The 27,693-nt window shown below is 47.6% G+C and overlaps 1 protein-coding gene across 2 annotated transcripts; it reads left to right on the top strand.

Moving 5' to 3' along the window:
* LOC140899097 (TRPM8 channel-associated factor 2-like) lies at positions 1-27,693 on the top strand. 2 transcript variants are annotated; one of them, XM_073313957.1, is made up of 8 exons: positions 1-35; positions 10,372-11,005; positions 14,460-15,451; positions 16,406-16,500; positions 17,458-17,671; positions 18,695-18,934; positions 22,311-22,648; positions 24,559-27,693. In XM_073313957.1, exons 2-8 carry the CDS (start codon positions 10,389-10,391, stop codon positions 24,811-24,813), a joined length of 2,751 nt encoding a protein of 916 aa, XP_073170058.1. In that variant the 5' UTR covers positions 1-35; positions 10,372-10,388; the 3' UTR covers positions 24,814-27,693. The 2 variants fall into 2 exon arrangements, with proteins under 2 accessions (XP_073170058.1, XP_073170048.1); XM_073313947.1 differs by lacking the exon at positions 1-35 and adding an exon at positions 5,455-5,563.

Here is a 27,693-nt window from a genome sequence, read left to right as displayed (position 1 = left end):
AAGTGCAGGGTAAAGATGGCTGGTAGAGAAGAGAGGTGAGCAACAGGCAGAGGGGCTGGGGGAGGCTGATGGGATAGGGACAGAGTGGGAGAGACTGTGCCTGGTTTCCCCTCACCCCTACTAACCTCCAGGCTCCCATTGCCTCCAACAGCCCTCTCCAGCTTCCCTGACTCCTCTCACCCCCACTGACCCTCCAGTCTGCTCCCCCCCAACGATCCGTCTTCCACAGCACCCCAACCCTATCAGCACCTGACTGCTTCCTCCTCCCTGCCTGGTCCCCCGGCTCCTATCATGGACCCAGTTCCCCATATTCCCTCCCACATCCTCTTTCTGCTGAGATATGCAGTAAAAGGGTCCCTTCACCTGTAATCATGGCCTGGGGGTAAAGTTACCACTTGGCCAGTATTTGACTGGCCTGGCCAGGTTTTTTTATGGATTTGCCAGAAAAATAATTTAAGCTGCCAGGTTTTTTTTTATTTTTACATGTGTCTAATGGTTTGCATTATCAACACAATACACTGGGATATCTAATGTTAAAAGTTTCTGTGTTCAGCTAAAGGTGCTGCAGTGTTCCCACTTCCACAGTTTAAGAAAGAAAATGATGTTATCAATCTTACCTATATGTATTCTCTCTCTAGATACTCTCTCTAGATCTCTCTAGTGGCTGTTGAAGTGGAGGGTTTCAGAGTTGCCATGTGGTTGGGGGTTGGAATTGCAGCTGGCTTGCCTTGGGGGGCAGAGGGGTGCTGGGTTTTTTGCATTTCAAAGGTGGTAACCCTATTTGGGGGACCCCCGAAGGGGAAATCAGTGACTTTTTCTCATTGTTGAGAAATGTTCCACATGGAGCTGCACAGAATTTAGCATGTATGCATGGGCCCAGCCTGTTCTCCATAGGTCACAGCTGGAGAACCACTGATGGAAACAGCTATACCATTTTCCCTGTTTTAAAATGATTTTTTGCATTAGAACTGGCAAATTCTGCTCTCAGTTACATTTATGTAAATGTAAAATAACTCCATGAGAGTTAATGGAATTACTCAAGATCTAAACAGGTGATGACTGAGGGCAGGTCTACGCTTGAAAAGCTGCAGCGGGGCCACTGTAGCACTTTCGTGAAGGTGCACCAGTGCCAATGGCAGAGTTCCATGGAGAGTCCCATGACAGATGCGGAGTCTGATTAATTGGGTGCATTTGCTAGCCTGGCAGGTGATGGGGGTAAGACCTATCACAGGGACCTAAAGAGATTAGAAACATGGTCGTAAACTAACTAAATAAGAATCAACTTGGAAAAATGCAAACTAATGCGTCTGAAAAAAATATCTGAAACAGATACGTAATGGGAAGTAGGGGTGAGAGGGAGCAACAATCTAGACACAACTTTGCAAGGTGATATAATAGTAAAAAAGGCCAGTTTTGGGCAGCATAAACAACGACATGGAGCAGAGAGTTCCTCTCTATACAGGTTTCAGAGTAGCAGCCGTGTTAGTCTGTATTCGCAAAAAGAAAAGGAGGACTTGTGGCACCTTAGAGACTAACCAATTTATTTGAGCATAAGCTTTCGTGAGCTACAGATGAAGTGAGCTGTAGCTCACGAAAGCTCATGCTCAAATAAATGTGTTAGTCTCTAAGGTGCCACAAGTCCTCCCTCTCTATACAGCTGTTCAAGCACACCTGAAATACTGCCTCCAGCTTTGAGCAACACATTATAGCTGAAGGGAGTTCAGAAAAGAGAAAAAATATCAGGGATCGGAGGGACTGATTTATGAGAAAAGGCTAAGGCCTTGGTTCAGCAAGGTGCTTAAGCTCCTGACTAATTTTAAACACCTTTCTAAATCAGGGCTTAGAAGAGCTAAATATACATAGCTGGGCTAACGCAACAAGGTGGCATGTGATAACTATATGTCAAATCTCATTTTGTTATTTTCTTCTTGTTCTTCTCTCTAGCTCCCTTAATGTTTTTTCTCTTTCTGCAGTGCCATGCACAGCTATTCCCTATTTTGTATTATCTACCAGTTTAGCTGACCTGTTGTTTACTCCCCTTTCCAGATCATTAATGTACATTTTAAGTAAGACTAGATTCTACACTGATCTCTGTGGTTCTCTACTAGGTACTGGTTATCATTACTTTTATTTATGGTCTTTTAGCCTGTTTTCCAACCATAGGATAATATTTTTGTCTAATTTCAGAATAGCAGCCGTGTTAGTCTGTATCCGCAAAAAGAACAGGAGGACTTGTGGCACCTTAGAGACTAACCAATTTATTAGAGCATAAGCTTTCATGGGCTACAGCTCACTTCATCGGATGCATAGAATGGAACATATAGTAAGAATATATATATATACATATGGCAACTTCCACCTTCTGTGTATGTGTATATATATCTTCTTACTATATGTTCCATTCTATACATCTGATGAAGTGAGCCGTAGCTCATGAAAGCTTATGCTCTAATAAATTTGTTAGTCTCTAAGGTGCCACAAGTACTCCTGTTCTTTTTGTCTAAGGCATTTTAATGAAGTTTTCAATTAAGTTTTCATGAAATCCAATATACTTTTTTTTTTTCAAAAAATCTAAATACAGGGACTCTGCTGCATTTATTTCATCCACTAATTTTGAAATTCTACTTTTTAAAAAGCAATTAAGATTGCCTGGGAAGATTTATTCTGTACAAACTTAATTTTCTTACACCTTAACATTCTGTTTGCAACTGGATATACCCATATGGATGAACATTACTGTCACCAAAAAGGTAAAAGCAGGTAGCAGCAGAGGGGAAGGAGAGGCAATGAGTGGCTGCCAGCTATAGGGTCCCCGGCGTGGGGCCCAGAGTAGTGGGTGGGCCTGCCCGCCACCCCTTTTGCCCCACTGGCCGCCAGAGGAAGTGGCCAGCCAAAGGACTGCAGTTTGCCCCTGAGCGAGGGGTGGACTAGGGGCTGCAGTTCACCACTGCAGTGAAAGGCCAGTTGAAGGACTGTTGGTTCCCCTGGAAGTGGGGGAGACAGTGTAGTTGGGGCACAGATGGAGGGCTGTGCCCTGAAGAGGATGCTGTCTGGGAGCAAAGCAGGTCCCCACAGACAGCGGAGATGGTGGAGAAGCAATGACTGAGAGTGAGACATCACACTGCTGATGGACAGAGCTAAATCCCCGCCCCCCCCCCGCCCCAGCAATCAGCAGGAGGTGCATGGTGGTGAGCACAACCCATTACAGGGTATTATCCCACATTAGCTGCTGTAACTACAAGTGTGACTGCAGCAAAGAGTCCTGTGGCATCTTATAGACTAACAGACATATTGGAGCATAAGCTTTTGTGGGTGAATACCCACTTCATCGGATGCAAGTGTGACTGTTACTGGGGATAAAGATTCTCCGATCCCTGTTTCAGTCCAGGGTTTCAGTGCATGAACCCCATGGCCCAAGAGTCCCAGGAGCTGCCGAGTCAGTGTTTTGCTTTGTTTCTTTCCTAGCTCTGCCAGAGCTGCCTCATCCCCGCTCGGGGCCCAGAGTTTCCTCACTGCCTGGGAAACTAGCCAGATTTGTCTTACTATCTGCGATCATTAATGATTTATTAGGATTATTAGAGTAGTTGTAAATGACATTTTACTTTTGAATTAAGGAGACATTACCAGTAGAAATAAGAGCATTATTCTCATTATTCTGAGAATTACCCTCATTATTTTTATTGCTCACCATTAGCAATTATACTTTTTAGCAACAATTTAATATTAGTAAAGTATTTACTATTCATTCTGATCTTTCCCATCACTTTAATTTTGTTTGTTATTCTAGACTAGTTATTATCTTTACTGATTTCTTTGATTTATTATAATTTATTAGTACACTTATTGTTAGTGACCATGTATTAGAATGACTATTATGTGGTTGGGACAAGTGAACAGATGAAAGGGGAGGCAATGGGCTACTGTCAGATTATTTTTAATCCTCTTTCTGTCTTTCCTGAAGATTGGAGCTGCTGTGTCACTGGTTCTGATACTCTATCTTGTCGCCATCTACACCAGGACAGAGGAACAGCCCTATGGGAAGGGCTGACACTAAATACCATCTGTCTGTGTGTCTGGGCTGAGAGGAGAGTGAGTGCTCATCTGTGGTACAGTGAACCCTTGGCATGGAATGGCTGCTTACATACAGGGCCTCTTATAAGTGACAGCAGAGCTTATAAACTCTTAGGTGCAGCTGTTCATCTGACGGAGTTTACAAACCTACCTAGGCCCAATCCTAGGTTTTATTTCCAGCCCTTGGGGAGTGTGATCTCGTAGTTAGAGCCGGGTGTGTGTGTGGGGGAAGTAGGAGTCAGGATTCCTTGATTCTGTTCCAATCACAGTGATGGCGAGATAGATAGTGTTTGGAGCAATATAACGTTTGGAGCAAGTGTATCAGGACTATTGGATTCTGCTGCCACTGGGATAGAGCAGGGACTGCTGGGTTCTGTGGGGAGTGCTGTGGGGAACAATTATCTAGTGGTTAGAACAGGGGTCTGGTAGTCAGGACTCTTTTGTTCCATTCCTGCAGCCAGTGGGAGTTCTAGTATTTATAGCAGAGGAGGCCAGGAGCTCAGACTCCTGGGTTCCTTCTATTCCACCATCCTCCCTCCACGCAAATACACAGCATCCCTCTGCTGCTTTTTCCCCACCACACACACTCCTGGCTGCTGAAGTTTCCCTCCTAAGCCCTCAGATGTATTTAGTGTTTCCGCTTTGCACTATGTATTCTCTCTTCTGTCTCTGCACAGAGAGCTCATCTGTTTCTAGTTCTTCTGCCTGCACTGGATCAAAAGCATAAGGCTCATTCATTCCTGTTTTCCTGATTGCATCTCTAAATTGAAATTCTATCTCCGCACCATGCCACTGTGAGTATCCAAACAGATAAGTTCTGTCCTACAAGTTACTGGGCTCTGTACAGGAGCTACTGGGTAATTCTGTGGCCTGTATTCTGCAGGAAGTCAGACCTTAAAATCTATGAATCTGCACAACGCAGACCCACTCTTGGACTCCTCTGTCCAATGAATCAGCAGTTTACAGCCACAGGGCTGTTCCTTTTAACCAGCAAGAAAAGGAAACCAACTTGTTTGCACAAAAACAAGCTCTTTAAACCTCTTTCTGCTCCCTTTTTTGAGTATGCACTTTTACTGCTTGGTTTTAACATGATGCTCACTGCATGAGGAGACATTAGCAATCCTGAAACAGCACAGTGAATAGAGATAAGATCTGAAGTAGCAGTGTCTTACTAGAGGAGTGAGAAGTAAGCAAAACAGTTTGAGAAAAACCTCCTCTGTTTTAAGTGACATGCTTGTGGGGTGGGATTTGCCCACTGACAGCCTACCCTCATGGAATTCTGACACCAGCTGGAGAGGCTGGGAATTCCCTCCCCTGACTCCTCCCTTCTGGCTCCGTCATTCTCTGTCTCTTCCGTTCCCCTCATTTCCTCCTAAAGAGGACTCTAATTGGGACGAATCTGAAGTCCAAAACATTAATCTGACTATTGGATTGCAGGAAGCAGAGACTTCTGTATGTGAGTGAGTGATTCCCCCTGCTGGGACCCGAGTAGGTGAGAAGGAACTGAGATTTTTTTTCTACCTCCATGTAAAGGGCCAGGGGAGAAAAGGGCTGTGGAAAGCTTTATTAGTGGATTAGTCTCCTAAAGGGGAGAGGTTGTTTTAAAACTGGCCTGCCCAAAGCACTGGGTAATACTCTAGGACACAGTCTTACACTGGCTGAGGAGGGGTAAGATGGGATGCGCTTGGTGTGATTTAATAGTGAACCAGATCTTTCACATTTCTGTGATTGTGGTTTTCACAATCCCTGGGGTGACTCCTAAGGTCAGGCTGACAGACAAATGTTTTTCACCTATCAGGGACTTTCTTCTTACCCAAGAGCAGAACTGACCTGGATGAGATTGTGCATCATTAAAAGAATCCCCTGTTCTTAGTGTGGTTGCCCCAGGAAGGTGATGATACTGCTGTCACCCTGGCCCTTCCTCACTCCATGAACTCCCCAGCTCGTGTCATATGATTATTAATTATTATTTGTATTATTGGAGAACCTAGGAGTTCTAGTCAAGGACCACAACCCCTTTGTGCTAGGTGATGTATAGACCTCCGTTGTAACCTGGAAACTCTTTGGGGTAGGGACAGAGCCTTTCTTTGTCTTCTGTGAGACACTCAGCACATCTTTGGAAGCTATACAATAATTAATAATTGTAATACAGCTGGTAAAAGGTGCCAGGTTAGTTGAGAGCCCATGGGGATTGCAGCCCTGTATTCATTTTAAATGAAGGGGTGGGGGGAAGGCAAATGTGATATTAAAACTGTATTTTTACATATATGAAAGTCAAGAAATCTAAGTTATGATCGGTGGGCTAATGGAGCTATAATTAAAACAGTTCCCAACTTGTCCACACTGCAGTGACATGCAGTGTTTTGGGCAAGAGTCTGAGTGTGCAGATCCCTTGGCAGGGGCAGGGGCTTCGTGTCAGTTTGTATACTTTAAAACAGGAGGAAGTGCAGACTAAGGATTTAGGGCCAGATTTAGGGCCAGTCTTACCCCAACATGAGGAATACCTTACTCCATGAATAATCGCATAGGGTACTTCTCAGTTTGAATAAGGATACATAATCTGACCATTTAGTCTTTAGAGTAAATGACAGGGAGCCTGATTCTCCTCTCACTTACACCAGTGTAAATCTGTCCATGAAGTTACACCAGTGTAAAACGGGTATGATGGAGTAGACAATCAGGCCCAGAGAATAATGACTACTTGGTTGCCTTCCAGTCCCTAGTTCTGATACTGGCTCATTGTGTGACCTTGGGCCAGTCACTTAACTGGAGTCATGCAAAACTTGCTGGTTTCAGTTCACAGCTTGTGTCAAACTTTTCTCATAGCGTGTGGTTTCAAACTCTGGAGTCTACCTTTTAGTTTAGGGCCCATTGAAGCCCAGAGTGGCAAAGGTGGAGCTCAGAATGAAACCAGCAAGCATGGTTAAACTTTCTGGATTGGGCACGGTTTCCCTAGGATTAATCAGTACTGCTCACAATTACTAAAATCACTTTAAAAAGGTTTTGAACAGTAACAAAATCTCCAGTATGGTTGGGCAAGATGGAGGACGTTCCTTGCATGTCCAAGGACAAGCAATGGGTTAATAGGTCCTTGATTGTTGGCTAGGACACCATTTCTGAGCCCCTTGGAGCAGGTGATAAATGAATCCGGAGGGAAGATCCTGTTCCTCCAACCAAAACTGGTGCTAGCAGATGAGTGACTTGCTTTCAGGGCAGCCAAATATTATCTGACCGTTTAGTGGCTGATTGTGAAAGCCAGCTAGGTGCAGCTTCAGTGCTTGCTTGGGACATCACAGAGTGGGGAGGGCAGCCCTGCCCCAAAGCCTGCTGGTTTCTTCCTCTCGCAGGCATTCCTTCACCCTGCACTGAGTCAGCACTGGGGGCTCCTGAGTGGCAGGAGCTGATTGGCACCGACTCAAACACCCCACCCCTAAGCTTTGCTGTTTGGACAGTCTGGTAAGAAGGAGCACTGGCTTAGCAATGGAGGTTATTTCGATTAAGATTTCAGCCAGTCTTTTCAAAGCTGGGTGCCTAAATATAGGCACTTAAATAAGGGTCCCGATATGCAAAGGTGCAGACCACAGCCACAACTTCTATCGACTTCAGGAGCATGTATGGGTGACCAGCACCTCCTGAAAATCAGGGGACTTTTATTTAGGTGCCTAACTTTGGAACTTTGTGTTTGAACATTTTACCTGAATTCTCTACTGCCTGATAAAGGAGAAAAATTTGTTAAATTGCATGTAGGTAATACACAGCATGTCTCCTGGGGATTAATTCTTTAACTGCAGATCAGGCTATCTCTTGATCTCTTTATCTATCTTCAGGGTTTATACTGCCACCTAGCCCTGTAATATCTGAGCATCTTTCATGTAAAATCAAGAGCAAAAGCAGTCTCTAGTGCAGTCTCTAATGGCTCTTCTCTATACCACAATGAAAGTCTGAATGGGAAATTTTTATTGCTGCTTGGGTTTATCATTTTTTGCTTTACCTCTTCCCCGATGTGTAGTGGGATTAGTTAGGTCTGTAGTTTTTTTTCCTTGTCTAAATATTTTGCTCTGGTGAGAACTGATTCTATTCTTGTCATGTCTTTCTGTTTAAATGACAAACACAAAGCTTAAAAAAACCCCAAACAGACAAAAAAAATCCCCTCACCCGCCCTCTGAGTAAGGTGATATGTCCACAAAGTGCTGGAGAAGCGGAAAGGGAGAAGGCAAAGAGACAATGGAGAGCCTGAGGGTTGTCTACACCGCATTTTGGAGCCTGCGGAAGCAAGTGTCCCAGCCTGGGCTGAGAGATTCAGGCTAGCAGGGCTCATGCAAGTGCTCTAGAATTAGCTGTGTAGACAGCGCTTTGAAATCATGACTTAGGCACTGAAGTCCATCCCCATCCCTAGGCTTCAGAGCCTGAGCCGCAACTTCAAAGCACTATCTACACCAGAGGCGGTGTTACGAATTACACCTGGTAGGACACGCACACCAATGCTGCGAATTACACCTGATAGGACACGCACACCAATGCTGCGAATTACACCTGATAGGACACGCACAGTTTGAATCTAGGCTGAGGCACAGAAACAAAGTCCACAACTGCAGAGTTCCCAAAAGACACTAAGTTTATTACGCTCAAGCGTGGTGCCCCCCTGCTAGCCAGGGCGGGACCCTGAATACAGATTATACAAAGATTATATACTTTTTAGCAAAGCATGTTGCCCTTGTGCATCGGAAACTTTAGCCAATAAACAAACCCTTGTCTTATCTACCACCTATCCCTGCTTGGTGCATTCCTCGTGCTATACCAGTATGTTAATTACACAGCATGGTCCTAAAGCCATGCATCAGTAACTTTTATTATCAGAATGGGAGGCCTCACATCAAGGCCAAAAGACAGGAAGTTAAAGACTGACAAAAACCAGATACTGGGAGTCAAGGCAGGCTGGAGACAAAGAGGAGGATTTTCATAGGGATTCAGTATCTAAGGATCACTCCTCTTGGTGTACGACGTGCTGGCATTTAAACAATGGTGGGCCCCAAACCAAAATGGAATCACATGTGCTAACTTTTCCTTAACAGTGGGCAGACTATGGCCCGCAGGCCATGTCCAGCCTGCGGGACCATCCTGCCTGGCCCTTGAGCTCCCAGCTGGGGAGGCTAGCCTCTGGCCCCTCCCCCGCTGTTTCCCCTCCCCTGCATCCTCAGCTCGCTGCGCTGCCCATGCTCTGGCCTGCTGCTCCTGCTCTGAGCAGCATGGTAAGGGGGTGGGGAGCGGGGGGGTTGGATAAGGGTCAGGGGGTCCCCGGGGGCCTGTCAGGGGGCAGGGGGGTGGATAGGGTTCGGGGCAGTCGGGACAGGGAGCGGGGGCGGGGGTTGGATAGGGGGTGGGGTCCCGGGGGGGTGGTTAGCGGTGGGGGGTCCTGGGAGGGGGTGGTCAAGGGACAAGGAGCAGCGGGGGTTGGATGGGTCAGAGGTTCTGGGGTGATGGTGGTCAGGGGACGGGGAACAGGGAGGGTTGGATAGGCGTGGGAGTCCCAGGGGGCAGGGGGGTGGATAGGGGACAGGGAATGGGGGTGTGTGGATGGGGGTGGGGTCCTGGGGGGGCAGTTAGGGGTGGGGAGTCCCGTGAGGGGGCGGTCAGGGGACAAGGAACAGGGGTGGGGTTGGATGTGTTGCGGGTTCTGAGGGGGGCAGTCAGGGGGCGGGAAGTGGGAGGGGGTGGATAGGGGGCGGGGGCCAGGCTGTTTGGGGAGGCACAGCCATCCCTACCTGGCCCTCCATACAATTTCGCAACCCTGATGTGGCCCTCGGGCCAAAATGTTTGGCCACCCCTGGTCTACACAGCTATTTTTATTTGCTGCAGGCTCCAAAATGCTGTGTACACGTACCCTGGGCTTGTCTACACTTGAAACACTACAGCGGCACAGCTGCTCTGCTGTAGCACTTCAGCATAGATATCACCTGTGCCGATGGGAGAGGTTCTCCTGTCGCTGTAGCTAATCCACCTCCCTGAGAGATGGTAGCTAGGTTCACAGAAGAATTCTTCCCAATCTAGTGCTGTCTACATGGGGCCCTAAGTCAGCTTCACTATGCCAGTCAGGGATGTGGATTTTTCATACCCCTGAGCAACATAGCAGGGTTGATCTAATTTTCTGCTGTAAGCCAGCCCCCAGTGTTTGCAGGGCTGACACCCTCTTTTGTAAACAAAGCCCATTTGCTGGGGGCTCCTTGTGGGACAATTAACGTGGTCATTGACAGTCAATTTTCAGCCGAGCCACACCCTAATAATCCTTTTCTTTCCTGTCAGATAAAAGGAAACTGAAGATGAAGCCCGCTGCCACCTATGAGCTGCTGGTGGATGGAGTTGGGCAGTGGGATTTTACTGGAGATTTTGTTCCTTGTGAGCTGTTGCTCACAGGAGATACTGCATTCCCGGTGTTGGTAAGCCCTGAGAAGCAGGTTCTGATCGCTGTTTCTCACTATGGGAAGGGCCGGATGGTGGTCGTTTCTCACGAAGAAATCCTGAAGAATCCCAACTTTTCCCGGTTCCTTAGGAACGCTGTGGACTGGCTCCGACCCTCCCCAGAGGTGCAGGTTGGAGTCCAAAGGAGCCTGGATCCCCTCTCTCAGCTGCTCCTAAGGTCCAGCACTAAAGTGCAGCCTGGCGTGGCGCTCAGTGCCTCTCTCAGGGTGTACTGTACAGATGCCTATGACGATGCTCGGGCAGAGGAGCTGGTCCAGTTTGTAAAGGGAGGTGGGGGCCTGCTCATCGGAGGTCAGGCCTGGTACTGGGCTAGTCAACACGGTGTGGAGAAGGTGCTGTTCGAATTCCCTGGGAACCGAGTGACTAGTGTGGCCGGTGTGTACTTCACTGGCAATACAGTGCAGCCAGGGATCTTCAAAGTCTCGGGAAAGATCCCAAAGATCCCCTTGATCGTCCCGTGAGTAACTTTCCCATTATTGGCTTTGCCCCAATAAAGTACAGCTGAGAGAGATTTACATAAATTCCCGGGAAAGGGGAGAAACACCCCATTTTCAGATATCCGACGGAGGGGGGGGTTTCAGATCATTATCCCAGCAGGGAATGGGGGGGGTCCTTTAGTTAATCAAACCCTAAATTAAAAAGAGGTGTCCTGGCTAGTCATTTGGCACTGGCTTAAGCTATGGAATCCGAAATGTCTGCTTCCCACCCAAGAGAGAATATCAGCAGGGCCATGAGGGTGTGAGCGGGTCATGTCTGTGGGCACTGAGCACTGACTGCCTGGTAGGCTCCAGGGAGCCTATTGCACACAGGATGTGGAGAGCAGTAATAGCCAGTCTTGGACCTTGCTCTTTTCTCAGCTGTGTACTCCAGGGTTGTGTGACATTGCAGGCACCTCAGGCAGAACAGAGAGTGGGGCCCGTAGGGTGTCCAGATAGCAAGTATGTAAAATGGGACATGGGTTGGGGGTAATAGGCACCTATATAAGACAAAGCCCCAAATGTCAGGATTGTCCCTATAAAATGGGGACATCTGGTTACCCTAGGGCTGAGCCATTCATCATGCCCTAAGCTGTTTGAGGAGGAACACAGTGCATCCCTCAGCTTCGGGATGCCCCTGCTGCTGCCACAGCTCTCTTGCCAACAACAGGCAACTAGCTGTTCCCCTGCCCAGCTCTCAGGGGCAGCTTGTCCCCCTGGATCCCACCTGAGCCAGGCCTTCTCAGCCCTCAGGACATTTCTTCCTTTCTTCAGTCCCCTAGGGATTATGGAGCTCTCTACTGGCTGAGTACTGAACTGAGTAACCCAGCGTCCTTCGCTGGTTAGCCTCTTTCCCTGCTGCTCAGCCAAGGTGAGGGGAGGGTACTGAGTAGCAAGCCAGCAGGTTCATTGAAATACTGTATTATTTAAAAAAGAGTTGCAAGAATTAATGGATTTAATCTGCAGCAAGGGGATTTCAGTTAGATAGTAGGAAACAACTTTCCAACTCTAAGGATAGTTAAGCTCTGGAATAGGCTTCCAAGGGAGGTTGTGGAATCCCCATCACTGGAAGTTTTTAAGAACAGGCTGGACAAACGCCTGTCAGGGATGGTCTAGGTCAGTGACACTCAGACTGCAGCTGGCGAGCCTCAAGTGGCTCTTTAATGTGTCTCCTGAGGTTCTTTGCAGCACATGATATTACAACTCTGTGATTTAATTATTAACTAGTCTAAGTTATTAACCAGTCAGGATGCTTTTACAATGTTTTCAACCAATTAAGTTATAAACTTGTATGAAGTTATTAACGTCTTTGCTTGAGAATAATATTCATATACAAATATTTCCCCATCATACTGTTTACATATGAATAGTCCTATAATAAGTGATACAATGAATTCACGCTACTGTGGCTGTTTTGGGTAATGTTGATCACTAATTTGGCTCCTGAACCACTGAGGTCTAAGTATCACTGGTCTAGATGGTCCTGCCTTTAGATGACCCCTGGAGGTCCCTTCCAGCCCTTCATTTCTATGCTTCTATATTTAAAAAAGTCTAATTAATGAATGTGCTTTAGAAAACACACCGAGTATTCCTTATGTTACTTGGATAACGCACCATGCTTTCAGAGTCTCAATCGCCTCTCACTGAAGTCAGCGGGAAGTCTCCTATTGGCTCTGGCAGGAGTTGGATGGAGCCTTTATGTGTTGTGATGATACATGAAATGCAGCCGTCTTGTGGGTGGAGCCCGGCAGACTGCATCAGGCCAAGAACAATCGGTGTAAAACTTTGGGCTCACACCAGAAACCAGACAAGCTCGCAGCTGGCCCCAGAATCCAGGCCATGCCCAGCCATCTTCTTCCTGCCCCCACTCCCAAGCTGTGCCTGGCCCAGTTCAGAATCTGGGCTTCTGACTTGCACAAAGTGCAATGGGGTCTTTAATGACCACAACTGTTGCTTTGCTTTCACTATGTGGCCACTTCATTTCATGTAGTTAAATCCACAGCTGTTGTAAGAAAATTTTCCCCACAGATTTTTGTCGCCCCAGTCCCTTCCCCTTCCCTAGCACTGTTAATGAAACTCCATTTCTCTCTTCCAGCTGCATGGCTGGTTTTGTTGCTCTTTAGATGCTGGGTTTGTTTTCCTACAAAGGTAAAGAGAATCTTTGCTGTAGGATGCAGAAAGGTACTCAGGACACAACTACAAATTAATGTAATTAAGTTACTTATTACAAGTTGCTGATTGATTGTCATGTTCTCACCTGCAGGGCACTGGAGGTGAGATTTTCCTCTCAGGAAAGTTATATGGAGATGATTGTGCTTTGGGAATTTTTACTTAGGGGGGAATTCACCCTATTTTGAGAGTTTAAGTGGGGCTTAAAAGGTGCATTCACCTTGTTCTGGCCCTCGGCATAGGAATAAATTTCACCCATAGCAAATAAAACTGAGCTTTAAGGCCACCAACATGCCACAGGGATTGGTGTCCTGTGTGGCAAAGAAGCTGGGAGAAGAAATCAAATGAGGAGCCCAGGGTTTTTAATTCCTGCCCTATGGACACATGGGTGTTATTTATTCTCACACTCTATCAAGTGGTTGGTTTTTTCGTTTGGGTGGAAAATCCAGACGTTCCAAATAGCAGCAGATTCATCACAAGTGACAAAGGGAAAATGAAGTTTGGTAAAATGATACAGCAAAGGGGGAAATAAAACGAAAGCACTCGACACGGCTTTAACAGCAAGAGCCATGCAGGGGCAGCAGAGGGTAAAATGAGAAGTATGAGTGAAGCGAAATAGGAGCATTGGGAAGCAGAGGTTAATGGATAGGAAAAGGGTGGCTACGCTTTACAGAGATCAGAGACTTGTTTCAGATTGAGTCACTGAGATTCTATATATACACACACAGACAGAGGCAGTCCTCTCTTCTGAGCAGTAGCAGTGGGATAGTTAAGGAAAAGGCACTGGCAAATCTTTCAGGCTTGACTAGAGAATGCATTTCTGAGGTGGCTTAGGCATGCTAGGCCTCATGGTTTTGCCAATGCCAGGGGTTCAAAAATCATGAATCAGGCCAGTGGAGATTGGCTTAGAAATCAGAGTTAAAACAACCCAAAACACAGACTAAAGGTTGGGTTCTTTTTCTTTGGTCTCCTGGGTTCGGAGCCTCTAGATCACAGCTGGGACACATTTTCAAGCTCAACTCTGCAGGCTACAAATGGACTCTTTAAAAATGAAGGCTGAGACTGCAGCAACTGGGGAGTTCAGAAAAACTCCACCTGGCACCAGAATCCCTATAACATTGTGAGGGGCAGCACCATAGAGCGTGGGCAGGGGAGGAGATGGGCTAGGGGTGGCCTGTTGGGTGCCCCTAGCATCCCTCATGATTCTGTGATTGTATAAAGGATGTCGGGATTGGGCCTAAACAGGGGTGCCTCTTGATTTTGCAGGCACGGGGCTAATCTCAGCCAGGATGTAGAGCTTCTCCTCAATGGTGTGTCGGAACTGGATATAGTGACGGGTGGGGTGCCCTCCCCCCTGCTGGTGCATGGGGTGCTGGCCTTCCCACTCGGCCTGGACAGCTCCCACTGCTGCTTCCTTGCTGCAGCGCGCTATGGCCGGGGCCGGGTGGTGGTGGCATCTCATGAGGGCCAGCTGTGTGCCCCGAAGCTGGTAGGGTTCCTGCTCAATGCTGTACGCTGGCTGGATGCTGGGAGGCAGGGGCTGGTTGGGGTTGCTGCCCACCTGAAGGGGCTGTGTTCCTTGCTGGCCCTGGAGGGCCGGAAGTATCGGGTATCATCGCTGGCGAGCGACATGAGCGTCTACTGCTGCCCTTCTCACAGCGACCAAGAGGCGGAGAAGATCCAGGCCTTTGTGGCGGAGGGGGGAGGGCTGCTGATTGGGGGGCAGGCCTGGTACTGGGCCTCCCAGAATCAAGGCCAAGCTGCCGTTGCCGGATACCCTGGCAACAAAATCCTCAACCGCTTTGGGATCAGCATCCTGGGCATGAACCTCAAAGCAGATACATACCCAGCGCTGCTCCCGGGGGAGCTTCTCCATCACTACCACTTCCGTCAGGCACTCTCCCTCTTCCAGAGGCACGTGGAAAAGAAGGAGGCACTCGGAGCCCCCCTGGCAGACTGGCTGCATAGGCTAGGGCAGGACTGTTCTGCCTTCCTGAGGATCCCAGCTGAAGACTGTCCGGCGTTCTCCTCACTCCACCGCATCCTGCTCAAAGTGCTGCGCAGAGGCGGGATCCCGCAGGTCAGCAAGAAGAACCCAATCAAGAGCAACTCCAAGGAGGCAGCCCTGCTGTGCCTGGCAACACAGCTGTCCCAGACCATGATGGACTGTGGTGTCCTGGTTCAGAAACCCACCGATGGGGTCTGCCTGCTCCCATCCAGCTGCCCTATCACCCTGGAAATCGATGGCACTAATACAGGTGAGAGGAGCAGTCTTTCCACCTGCCCCGTGTAGAATTACATGGAAAACGTGTCACACACACACACTCCTGTTGAGATTGCACTGTCACACCAAAACTCATACTTCCCCATGTGCCAATAACACATATAACACAGGCTGTTTCCGCCAATCAGATGGGTTGGTGTCAAGCTTGTACATTTGCTTGTGATTATGGGGCACTGTGTGTGTGCGCTGGGAGTGGTTCCATGTTAGAAGTGACAGTGTTGTGGAGTTGCAGTCTGTGAGTGTATGATGTAAGGGGTGTGAGTGGTGGCTTAGTTGGTGATAGACTTTTTTTGGGCTGGATGTGGAGTCTTTATTCACACTGTTGCACACTTACTCACACACGTAGTCCAATGACCTTCAGTCGAGGAGGGGCTCGACAACCTGGCACTAAGTAATTGTGCTGAAGTACACTTGATCAACCTTAACTCCAAGTTAAGGGAGGGTTTCTGCGTGGGCAGTATAAAGAGCTCTGAACTCAGCTGCTTATCACAGCTTTACAGTCTCTGCTGGGCAGCTGATGTTTGCGACTCCCTAGGGTGGCTGTCTAGAAACAAGTCTTACTATAGTGAAATGTCAGGGTACTCATGCTTTAGTTAGGGCTAGGGGGAAAAAGCCCCTTATGCTAAAATTTCTCACGCTTTCAGTCAAGCAGCACACTGTCAGCAAGTCTGGTAACACACAGGCCAATTCTGAGAGTTCTGAGCAAGAAAAACATCAGATTATTTCTTCGCACTCTGGCAACTCAAAACTGCATTACTTTAAGCATGGAAATGGGCAGGGGCCAGGAGTGCTGAGTAAGGCCTCAGTCCTCAAGGTATTTAGGTGCCTAACTCCCATTATTTTCACTGGGAATTAGGTGCCTGCATGCCTTTGAAGACCTGAGCCTAAGTGCTGTGTATTCAGACCTATCTTCTGTGGTTCCCTACAGGTGGAACAGCATGGATGAGTACAGGACTTTACCTACCTGATGGGAACACAGCAGTGTTAACGTTTCCTTGCATGGCGACCAGTGCTGGTCTGCAGGTAATTTCTGTTAACCCGGCTGGCTTTTATACATGGATACATTTGTGAGGTACCCATATCAGCGAGATGAGTTGAAACTGTTCTCAAGGATCAGTCTGTATTATGCCTAGGCCTGCTCCTTTCTCATTCCTTATCCTCTGCTGTCACCTTGTGGCTGTTTCCTGCCATTAAGTTTTTAAAAATTCCTCACAATTTCCTCTGCCCTCTCTTGACTGTTCTTTGCCTCCCCATTTTGCTTTGTTGGTTGGATTATTTCACAGCTCTCACTGCTCCCCAAGGTGATGTGCTCGCCAAGCTATCTCTGCTTCATTGTAGTAGTGGAGGGAAGCAAGCGAAGGTGGGGAGGGGACCAGGCAGCCACTGACACTGCAGCAGGACCTTGTGCAATAATAAGCTGCAGACACCCCTGTGTTACCTTACAGGACTCAGATGCTGGTGCAATGAGCCCTGGAGACTGGATTTCTCCCTAACTAGGGATGCCAGAGACAACAGCTGAGTCAGCATCTCACCCACATGTATTTTCTCCAGTTTGCTTCCTCTTTGCTCTCAAGGGACACCTCTAAGGGTACGGGGGAGTTCAGCCACTGTGGCCCTGTCAATCCATGGCCCCTGTGCTGAGACTGCTAATGAGGGAGGCATTCCAGCCCAGGTCCTCAAAGGTGCCAAACTCCCAGTGAAATAAGTCAAGCCACCTAAATACCTTTGAGGACCTTAATGCTAGGGCTGTAGATGGCTTTGTGAGGGGTACAGCTTCCCTGTTATGAGCTACACTGAGCTTTATGAACTCTTGTTTCACATGCAGCAGTCAGACAGCAATTGCGACAGGGCTGGATTGCAATCAGTGCCCCGCAGCTGTGTGTGCTCTACTGCAGACAGGCCCTAAGGCAGAGGGGGTGGGGTTGCAATCTGGAGCCTGGAGCGCTTGACCCTGCTCTTCCCCGCCCTTATGTTCCCCAGGTGCAGATCGGGTGTCACTCTGATGACCTCACCGCTGCAAAGGAGCTGAAACGGGCCCCCATGGTGATACGCAAGTGCCAGGTCAGCTGCCAGAGGCAGTCAGTCTCCTGCCTTTGGGGCGGCCTCATTTACATCCTTGTGCCAAGGGGAAGCCAGCTGGGCAAAGTGCCCATCACTGTCGAAGGGACAGTCAAGGTTCCCTACTTCAGACTGGGTAGGTGTTCATCCCTTGGGGCCTTTCCCCTCTCAATGTGGTGCGTGTGGGCATCCAAACCAAAATGTGCAGCATTAAATATAACCAGAGTCCAAATGGTTAAAATCAGAATTGGCAGAAAAATGACAAACTGGGACTGTTTTCTTTCTTTGTTGTTTTTTAAACCATCTTTTTTGCTGAAAACTGTTAACTTTTTATTGCCCTTTTGAAAGATTTCCACCAGCCCTTTTCTCAATCTTCCCCTTTTCCTCTGCTGCCCGTGTGTGGCCATTTCCTGTCACTACGATAGAAATTGACAACCGCCCCTTTGATGTGCTTGCTGCATTTCCCATCAGTCTTCTCTTTATTGGTTTATGAAATTTCTTTTTCCTTCATCAGTCCAAACAAAACCAGTGTGTTGCTATTTGATGCCTGCTGATCTCATTCGGTGGAGGAGAAGTCACTTAGAGAAATGTGGACAGCAACTCAGGTGTCCCCTGTGAACCATCCTGTATTGATTTGGTTTTGCTTTGTTTTTTTGGGGGGAGGAATGAAGTGGATTTGGGGCCCACTTTTCACAAGCCATGGACTTGATTTTCCCATAACGTACTTAAATAGCATAACTAAGTTTGGATGTATGGGGGGGACTCATCTCGTATCTTTACATAATAACTAGACAGGAGGCTCAGCAGTGAAATGAGGAAGGATCTAGTGCTTAAGGCAATGGGCTGAGAAATTGGCGAATTGAGTACTGTCCTTGGCTCTGCCATAGCCTTACTGTGTGGCCATGGGCAAGTCACTTAATCTCTGTGCCTCAGTTCCCCAGGTGGACACTACTGGGGACAGTGAGAGTTCCTAGGAATGCTGTGAGGATTAACTTATTAATGCCCATCCAGCACTTAAAAAATATGAAGTGCTCTATAAATGCCAAGTACTATTATTCCTGAGAGGAATTCATGATGAAGTCACATATTTTCAGCCAACACTCAGAGAGTGTAACTGAGAGACTGGGGTACATTTAATGTGTTTTCCATGTTGCTACAGGAGAGACCTGTAAATGCCAGTGGCTGGCCAGCATCCGGCACTACCCTGCTCCCTGGGCCGAACTAGCTACTGAGAACATTATCCTGACTGTGCCTGCTGATAGCATCCGCCATATAGAGAACCCAGAGCCTCTTCTGACCCTCTGGGACCAGATCATGCTGGCTATAGCTGAGTTGGCAGCGGCACCAGCGAAGTTCCCAAGGCCAGAGAGGATTGTAACAGACGTCCAGATCTCAGCTGGTGGGTGTATGGCCGCATGGTCCTAGCAGGGTTTCCAAAAGAAGGGCTTTAGGCAGCAACTTTAATTCATTCAAGGCGTTTTTGTTAAACTGAAACTTCAGACAAATGCAATGAGTCAAATAAACATGCAACCCGCATAGAGCTGAATGTTTTTAGTCCCTCATGGTGCTTCTCTGTGTCCTTAAGGGTGTCCATAGAATCATAGAAGATTAGGGTTGGAAGAGACCTCAGGAGGTCATCTAGTCCCACCCCCTGCTCAAAGCAGGACCAACCCCAACTAAATCATCCCAGCCAGGGCTTTGTCAAGCTGGGCCTTAAAAACCTCTAAGGATGGAGATTCCACCACCTCCCTAGGTAACCCATTCCAGTGCTTCACCACCCTCCTAGTGAAAAAGTTTTTCCTAATATCCAACCTAAACCTTCCCCACTGTAACTTGAGACCATTGCTCCTTCTTCTGTCATCTGCCACCACTGAGAACAGCCGAGTTCCATCCTCTTTGGAACCCCCCTTCAGGCAGTTGAAGGCTGCTATCAAATCCCCCCTCACTCTTCTCTTCTGCAGACTAAATAAGCCCAGTTCCCTCAGCCTCTCCTCATAAATCATGTACCCCAGCCCTCTAATCATTTTCATTGCCCTCTGCTGGACTCTTTCCAATTTGTCCACATCCTTTCTGTAGTGGGGGCCCCAAAACTGGATACAGTACTCCAGGTGTGGCCTCACCAGTGCTGAATAGAGGGGAATAATCACTTCCCTCAATCTGCTGGCAATGCTCCTACTAATGCAGCCCAATATGCCGTTAGCCTTCTTGGCAACAAGGGCACACTGCCGATGCCTGTCCAGCTTCTTGTCCACTGTAATCCCCAGGTCCTTTTCTGCAGAACTGCTGCTTAGCCAGTCGGTCCCCAGCCTGTAGCAGTGCATGGGATTCTTCCGTTTTCAGTGCAGGACTCTGCACTTGTCCTTGTTGAACCTCATCAGATTTCTTTTAGCCCAATCCTCCAATTTGTTTAGGTCACTCTGAATCCCATCCCTACCCTCCAGCGTATCTACCACTCCCCCCAGTTTAGTGTCATCCACGAACTTGCTGAGGGTGCAATCCATCCCATCGTACAGATAATTAATTAAGATGTTGAACAAAACTGGCCCTAGGACCGACCCCTGGGGCTCTCCGCTTGATACTGGCTGCCAACTAGACATAGAGCCATTGATCACTACCTGTTCAGCCCGACGATCTAGCCAGCTTTCTATCCACCTTATAGTCCTTTCATCCAATTCATACTTCTTTAACTTGCTGGCAAGAATACTCTGGGAGACTGTATCAAAAGCTTTGCTAAAGTCAAGATATATCACATCCACCACTTTCCCCATATCCACAGAGCCAGTTGTCTCATTATAGAAAGCAATTAGGTTGGTCAGGCATGACTTGCCCTTGTTGAATCCATGTTGACTATTCCTGATCACCTTCCTCTCCTCTAAGTGCTTCAAAATGGATTCCTTGAGGACATGCTCCATGATTTTTCCGGGGACTGAGGTGAGGCTGACCGGTCTGTAGTTCCCCAGATTCTCCTTCTTCTCTTTTTTAAAGATGGGCCCTACATTAGCCTTTTTCCAATCATCTGGGACCTCTCCCAATCGTCAGGAGTTTTCATAGATAATGGCCAATGGCTCTGCAATCACATCAGCCAACTCTCTCAGCACCCTTGGCCCCATGGACTTATGCATGTCTGGCTTTTCTAAATAGCCTTAACCTGTTCTTTCACCACTGAGGGCTGCTCACCTCCTCCCAATACTGTGCTGCCCAGTGCAGCAGTCTGGGAGCTGACCTTGTCTTTGAAGACCGAGGCAAAAAAAGCATTGAGTACATCAGCTTTTTCCACATCATCTGTCACTAGGTTGCCTCCCCCATTCAGTAAGGGTCCCACACTTTCTCTGACCTTCTTCTTGTTGCTAACATACCCATAGAAACCCTTCTTGTTACCCTTCACATCCCTTGCTATCTGCAACTCCAGTTGTGCTTTGGCCTTCCTGATTACAACCTCCATCTGTCTCAGCAACAGAATTGTTGATTAAATTTCAGCGATAGGGCTTTATAGTTACACCTATGCAAAGCTACTGAAAATAAGGTTCCGCAGGGTCACTGAGGGAAGAATTTAAACTGTAGAACCTTTATTGCTGGTGACAATGGAAAAGAAGGAACAAACCCAGCTTGACTCTGAGTCCAGGACGAGTTGCAATATTGGCATCTGGAAAAAAACAGAGCACATTTTTACTTCTAAACAGAGCACATCTGATCTAGAGTCACTTAGATTTGAAATATGGAGCCTCAGGAGGCTGTTTTTACTGTTACTTTTCAGAGCAGCACTTTGGGTGAAATTCTTCACCATGCAGAGAGTCAGCACAAGGTCTGTGCTCAAACGCTAAACTCCTGACCCCTGGTTAAGTGACATGGAAATATTTAGTGTGGAAATAAACTTAGTGTTAACTTCTGTTATCTTGGGCGGCTGCCAGTTAGGGTGATCACATTCTGCTGACTTAAAATTCCTCAGGGATTTCTAATGGACTAATGTTTTGCCTCTTTTTCTTGAGCTCTTGCAAAATGTTGTTGGGGGCTGTTGAACAGCTCCTGTGCTCCTCCCGAGAGGAGACACTGTGTGACAGACGAAGTGATTCTTGAAATGCAGATGTAGATAGTGTATGTGGTTTGTGAAGTGCTTCGGGACCCTTCAGGAAAATGCATTTTCCAGGGCACTCAGGAACTGAACGTGGGTCTCCCTACTCTGCCACAGCCTTCCTGTGTGACTTTAGGCAAGTCACTTAGACTGCATCCACCAGGTGTGATTGCAGCTCATGCAGACCTACCCAAGCTGTCGTTCATCTACCTAGCTCAGGTACTGGAGCAGTGTAGCTGCGGCAGCACAGACATTAGCGTGGGTTACCTGTGTGAGTAATAATCCAGGGCGAAGGGCTGGCTTGTGCAGCCCGCACTGAAGCCCAGGGTGGTGCAGCCTCACAGCACTGGTACCTGCACTAGGTAGATCACAGCTAGCTCGGGGGCACTTGCACGAGCTGCAGCGGTATTGCAGTGCAGACATACTCTTAGCCTTCTGTGCCTTGGTTCCCATCTGTACAATGGGGATAACAGCCCAGCCCTGCCTCACAGGGGTATGGTGCGGATAAAAACATTAGCGATGGTGAGGTGCTCAGATAACTAAGGCACTGAGGGCCTTATTCCTCAGCTAGAGGAAAGGCCCTATGGAAATGGGTAGGATTACTTAGTCATAATTTAGTAAAACAGCATCCATAGTGATCAAATGTGCCCTAAGCGTGTCTGAGAGTTTGGTGTTGGGGTGAGCACTCCCCATGTCTTCCCTCCAGGCTGGATGCACGCTGGCTACCCCATCATGGGCCACCTGGATTCGGTGAAGGAGATGGTGAATGTGGAACACATGCGAGCCACCGGCTTGTGGGGCCCAATCCACGAGCTAGGACACAACCAACAGCGAGCAGGCTGGGAATTCCCCCCTCACACTACTGAGGCCACCTGCAACCTGTGGTCTGTCTATGTGCATGAGAAGGTGCTGGGGATCCCCAGGGACAGAGCCCACCAGGCCCTCCAGCCGCAGTGTCGGAAGCAGAGGGTCACAGGTTATCTGGAGAAAGGGGCTCAGCTGAAGGACTGGAGCGTGTGGACTGCGCTGGAGACGTACTTGCAGGTAACTATGGGAGAGGCGGGGTTGGAGATGGAGTGTTTTCATTGCACTCAGTGATCTCTTTGAGAGATAAACATCCTCAGTCTGGAGTCTTCAGCCCACACAAACATCTGCTCAGGAGCTGGACTTGTCCTAGGTCTATAAAGCACCCAGCAGGCATATGGATGGCTCAGTCTGCCATAGTGTTTCTCCAGGCCCGCTCTCTGCTGCAGGACTTTGGCAGATGGCATTGGCTCCTTTGCCTTGGTGACGAAGCCCATCTCCCTTCTGGGCAGGAAAACAGGAGCTGTTGCTCTGCTTCTTTGCACATTAAACTCAATAGGTGGTTAGTGCCTAAATACCTTGGAGAATCTGGGCCCTAGTTTCTCTGTGGCATCCGTGAAACGGGGATAACACTGCTGCCCTCCCTCACAAGGTGCAGTGAGGAGAAATACAGAGATAACAATTGTGAGGTGCTCAGTTACTAGGGTATTGGGGGCCAGGTAAGTACTGCAGATGAGAGTGGGGGAGCTGTGGTTCAGCTGCCTTCCCCTTCTCCCCCACCGTCCCTCAAGTGGCCATTGGTTGGACTGAGAGGCAGCAGTGGTGGCAAGCCCTCCCGAGCTGGGCAGTGAAAACAAGCCAGTGTTGTTCCTGCCACCAGTCCACAGAGCCCCTGAGGCTCTTCTTGCCTCTCAGCAGAGGAGAAGAAGCCAGGGCCTATGCATAGCGCTCCCAGTCTGGAAACATAGGAATTGCTGTACTGATCAGAGCTGAGGGCCAACCAGTTGAGTGTCCTGTCTCTGACAGTGGCCTGACCAGATGCTGCAGAGGACGGTGTAAATCCCCCCTCTCTCCCTCCATCATTTAGTAGTGTTCGTATAGTACCCTGGAGATGCCTTACATACATATAAGACGCGTCTAGATTGTAAGGTCATTAGGGCCCAAATAGACCTCACACGGGCCAAGGAGAAGAGAAGAGGATATGACACGCTTTCTGTATGATCCCCCACTGTCACCTCTAATTTAACCTAACCTTGATCGTTAACCCTAATCCCCAGCCCATGCCCAGCCCCCTTTTGCTTTGAACTAATTCCTCAATTATTTTTATTTTTGAAAATAACCCCCCGAAATCCTGTTCCAGGCCAAAGTATGCCCCACCTACAATCTCCCCTCCCCCATCCTCCATTCCCCCTCCCCCCAGCCTTTATACCACCTTCCTCTCTTGACAGTCCTCTCCTTCCCTCGGTGCAAATTACCCTCCGCCGCATCTATTAGCCGCTGCCAGACTGCAGGAAGGTTCCTGGGGCTGTGACACCAGGCTGCTGCTGCTAGCAACTGCAGCTTGGGTCTCTAAGCTATTATGTAATTGTGTGCCTATGGGAGATGTTTCTTCCTGTCCTTAGGCAAGTTGTCTTATGCCCAGAACCATGAGGGTTTGTCACCTTCATAGGTTTTTCCCCTGTCTAATGTATCTGCAGGTAACATTTTAAAATGACAGGTTTCAGAGGAGCAGCCGTGTTAGTCTGTATTCGCAAAAAGAAAAGGAGGACTCGTGGCACCTTAGAGACTAACCAATTTATTTGAGCATGAGCTTTCGGGAGCTACAGCTCACTTCATCGGATGCAAGTGAGCTGTAGCTCACGAAAGCTCATGCTCAAATAAATTGGTTAGTCTCTAAGGTGCCACAAGTCCTCCTTTTCGTTTTAAAATGAGAATGTCTTCCACGAAGGAACAATGAATGCCTGTGAATTGAGAGGCACAAAGGTTAAATTTAGATCAGTGAAGGGTTCTGTCTCCATATTCATGACATGGTCATTACTATTCCTGATTGCATCGTGAGGCTTTGCCTGAGGTGGGATCAAGCACAGGCTCTCATGTTCTACTCGGGGACCAATATCGTGTTTTTAACACTTCTCTTCCTTGCCCCTCAGCTGCAGGAGGGCTTTGGCTGGGAACCCTTCATCCTCCTCTTCTCTGACTACCAGAAAATGCCCAATGTCCCCAAGGACAACCCCTCCAAGATGAACCTGTGGGCAGAGAAGTTCTCTCAGCAGGTGAACAAGAATCTGGCTCCTTTCTTTCTGGCCTGGGGCTGGCCCATCAAGGATGAAGTCTCCTTGAAACTGGCTTCTCTACCAAACTGGGAGGAGAACCCAATGAAGCTACATGAACCTGGGAAGAAATAAAATCTGAGCACTTCGTCTTCAAAACTAATCCAACAGTCACTTACCTTTCCTTTAAGCTGTACCAGAGTTTTCATTGGTCTAGCTGGTATACTTAATGGTGTCTCAGTGCAGGGGGCTGTTCTAGATGATATCTCGAGGTCCCTTCCAGGCTGACATTTCTATGATCATGCCAACACACTGATTCTGATTTTATATCCACAACCTCTGTTCTTCACTGGACAGTGGGATATGGACTTACTATTTCCCTATCTTTGCCCTGAATTCCATAGCTTGTTGCTCTCTGCGTGAAATCCCCTCCCTTCCTCCGTGCAGAGGGTCAGCAAAGGCCTATGTGATATCCAAATTTCATGTAAACCTTGAGAACTTACTTAGTGCGTAGGGCTTGTGCTGACCCTCTGCCTAGGGGGGGAATTTCATCCCTAGCCTGTCAGTTTGACCATGTCATCTTCTCTTTGCATCCCTCTTTTGGCTCCTATCACATCAAACAGAAGCCTCTGGTCTTTATTTTCAAGGCCCTTCCTGGCCTACCTCCACCCTACCTATCATCTCTCATTTGCTATCGAAATGTTTACTCCCATCTTTGATTGGCCCATGTTTCCAGCCTCCCTCATCCCCTTGTTAAATTTTCAAACAAGCACCCTTGTGCTTTTTCCCATGCTGCCCCTCATGCTTGGGAGGAACTCTCCATAAACATCCATAGAGCTACCTCCTCCTCCTCCTTCAAAACCCTCCTTAAACCTCTCTTTTGCCATGATACCTACACAAAACTTGCCAATGTAGTAGGCTGTTGTGGTGTGCTGAGATCACACACTATTATACTGACCAATGCTGTTTCACTGTTGCCTTGTACTCTCCCATCGGCTTGTCTGTGCCCATCTGTTGTCTCTTGTCTCATACTTGGGGCAGGTCTATACTACAGTGGAAATCGACGCTCTGAGATTGATCCACAGGCAGTCGATTTAGCGGGTCTAGTAAAGACCCGCCAAATTGACTGTAGACCTCTCTCCAGTTGACCCCTGTACTTTACTCCCGACAAGAAGAGTTAGGTAAGTCGACAGGAGATTTTCTCCCATCAACCACCCCCCCCCGCCGCCCATGGTGTAGACCCTGTGGTAACTTAACCTAAGGTACGTCGACTCCAGTTACGTCATTCACATAGCTGGAGTTGCGTAGCGTAGGTTGACTTACCACGGTAGCGTAGACATAGTCCCTGGCCCAAAGAGCTTACACTCTAAGGCTGTCTTTTTTTTTCTTCTGTGTTTGTATAGCTCCTAGCACAATGAGGTTTTGGTCCTTACCTAGAGCTATGGACTAGGGGGCCTACATGCTCTGGTAATATAAATAATGAGCAATAAATAATACACAATAGGGATGAAATGGCCACCCAGTGGCAGCAGAGCGTAAAGGAATGAAAGTGTTGTAATTAGATGACTGAACAGGTGCGTTGTGGAAGTGGCTGTGGCCGTAGTTAGGACATTTAATGAGAGTGAGCTATGGTCTGACCCTATCTGACAGGGAAATGGGATACTAGATGGTCCTGTGGTCCTTTCTGGAGTGCAGGAAATGGGATAACAAGCTAGATGAATCAGTGATTTAATCCTGTGTAGCAGACGGCTGGACTAGAGAGGACAGAGGCCTGATCTGGATAAGGAGGAGGTTAGGCACTGGACAGTGAAAGGGAACAATGCTGTTCTGGTACGCTAGAATCAAGCAGAGCAAGAGCTTGCACACCAGTGTGGATGGAATAATGATTGAATATAGTATTACTTAAATGAAACTCTCCTCTGCTAAAAGAAAAGGAGTACTTGTGGCACCTTAGAGACTAACCAATTTATTTGAGCATGAGCTTTCGTGAGCTACAGCTCACTTCATCGGATGCATGCCGTGGAAACTGCAGCAGACTCTCCTCTGCTAGAGAGTGAATAAATTATTTCCTTGAGGCAATGCAATTTCTTTGCATGGTATTTTGATAAACAAAGAATGCTACTGGATATTAATTTAGGGTCACAGTCAGTTTTTCTCCAGGGCAGAAGTCAGGAGAGATTCTCCTCCTCTTTGTAGTCTCTCTCTGGATGGAAACAGGCGTGGGTGAGAGGGAAGTGGTGTGATTTCCTAATAGGTGCGCCTCTTGTAAAATCTTATCACCAGCAACTTTAAATAAGGCCCTCCGGCATTTACTGTTCACAAGTTACAGCATCACTTTCAATGACCAGCCTTTTAATTAGACCCAAAGAGATTTTTTTCAAGGTTGCCCTCTGAGCCGTTCACTGCTGCGTGTTTGAACCAAGACATTGGTGTTTAGAACAGCAGTAACTCAGGGCCTACCAAAGTCAATGGAAAGATTCCAATAGAGACTTGAATGGGATCCGCAGAGCTGAAACAATTCAGAGGCAGCCAGTCATGAAGCATGGCACCTCTTTCTTATTCCCTTGCACTCTTCTCTCTCCTTGTCACAGTTTCATAGAATTAATTCTCATCCCCTTTCCTTCTGCTTACTGTAGTTAACATCAGCAATTTGTATTTAACTTTTCAGGAGTTTTCCCCTTTTATTTCCTCTTTGTTGTTTTATTAAACTCAGTCTCTCCCCATTCAATCAGATAGTCAGAGTCACTGCTCTCTGTGTATGTGTTACTTCTTTATATTGTTTTTATTGCATTCAAGGTAAACAGAAAGAAGATAGTTATATGGGAACTGGAGAGTATTAAGTGTTAGAGAACACAAGTAAAATAAAATCTGTATTATGGGTCTGGTTTGTTTGTTTTTTTTACTGATTTATCCACAGTGATAAAGGGACATTGTCAGGCATCATTTAGGTTCTAAATCTAGGATTTCTTAATCAAAGGTATATCATTTATTACAGAGAATGTCAACCTTAATTTC

Source organism: Lepidochelys kempii, chromosome 1 (genome assembly GCF_965140265.1).
Source record: "Lepidochelys kempii isolate rLepKem1 chromosome 1, rLepKem1.hap2, whole genome shotgun sequence".
NCBI lineage: Eukaryota > Metazoa > Chordata > Testudines > Cheloniidae > Lepidochelys > Lepidochelys kempii.
The sequence above is the reverse complement of the archived record's forward strand: the minus strand, read 5'-3'. Positions and strand labels throughout refer to the sequence as shown.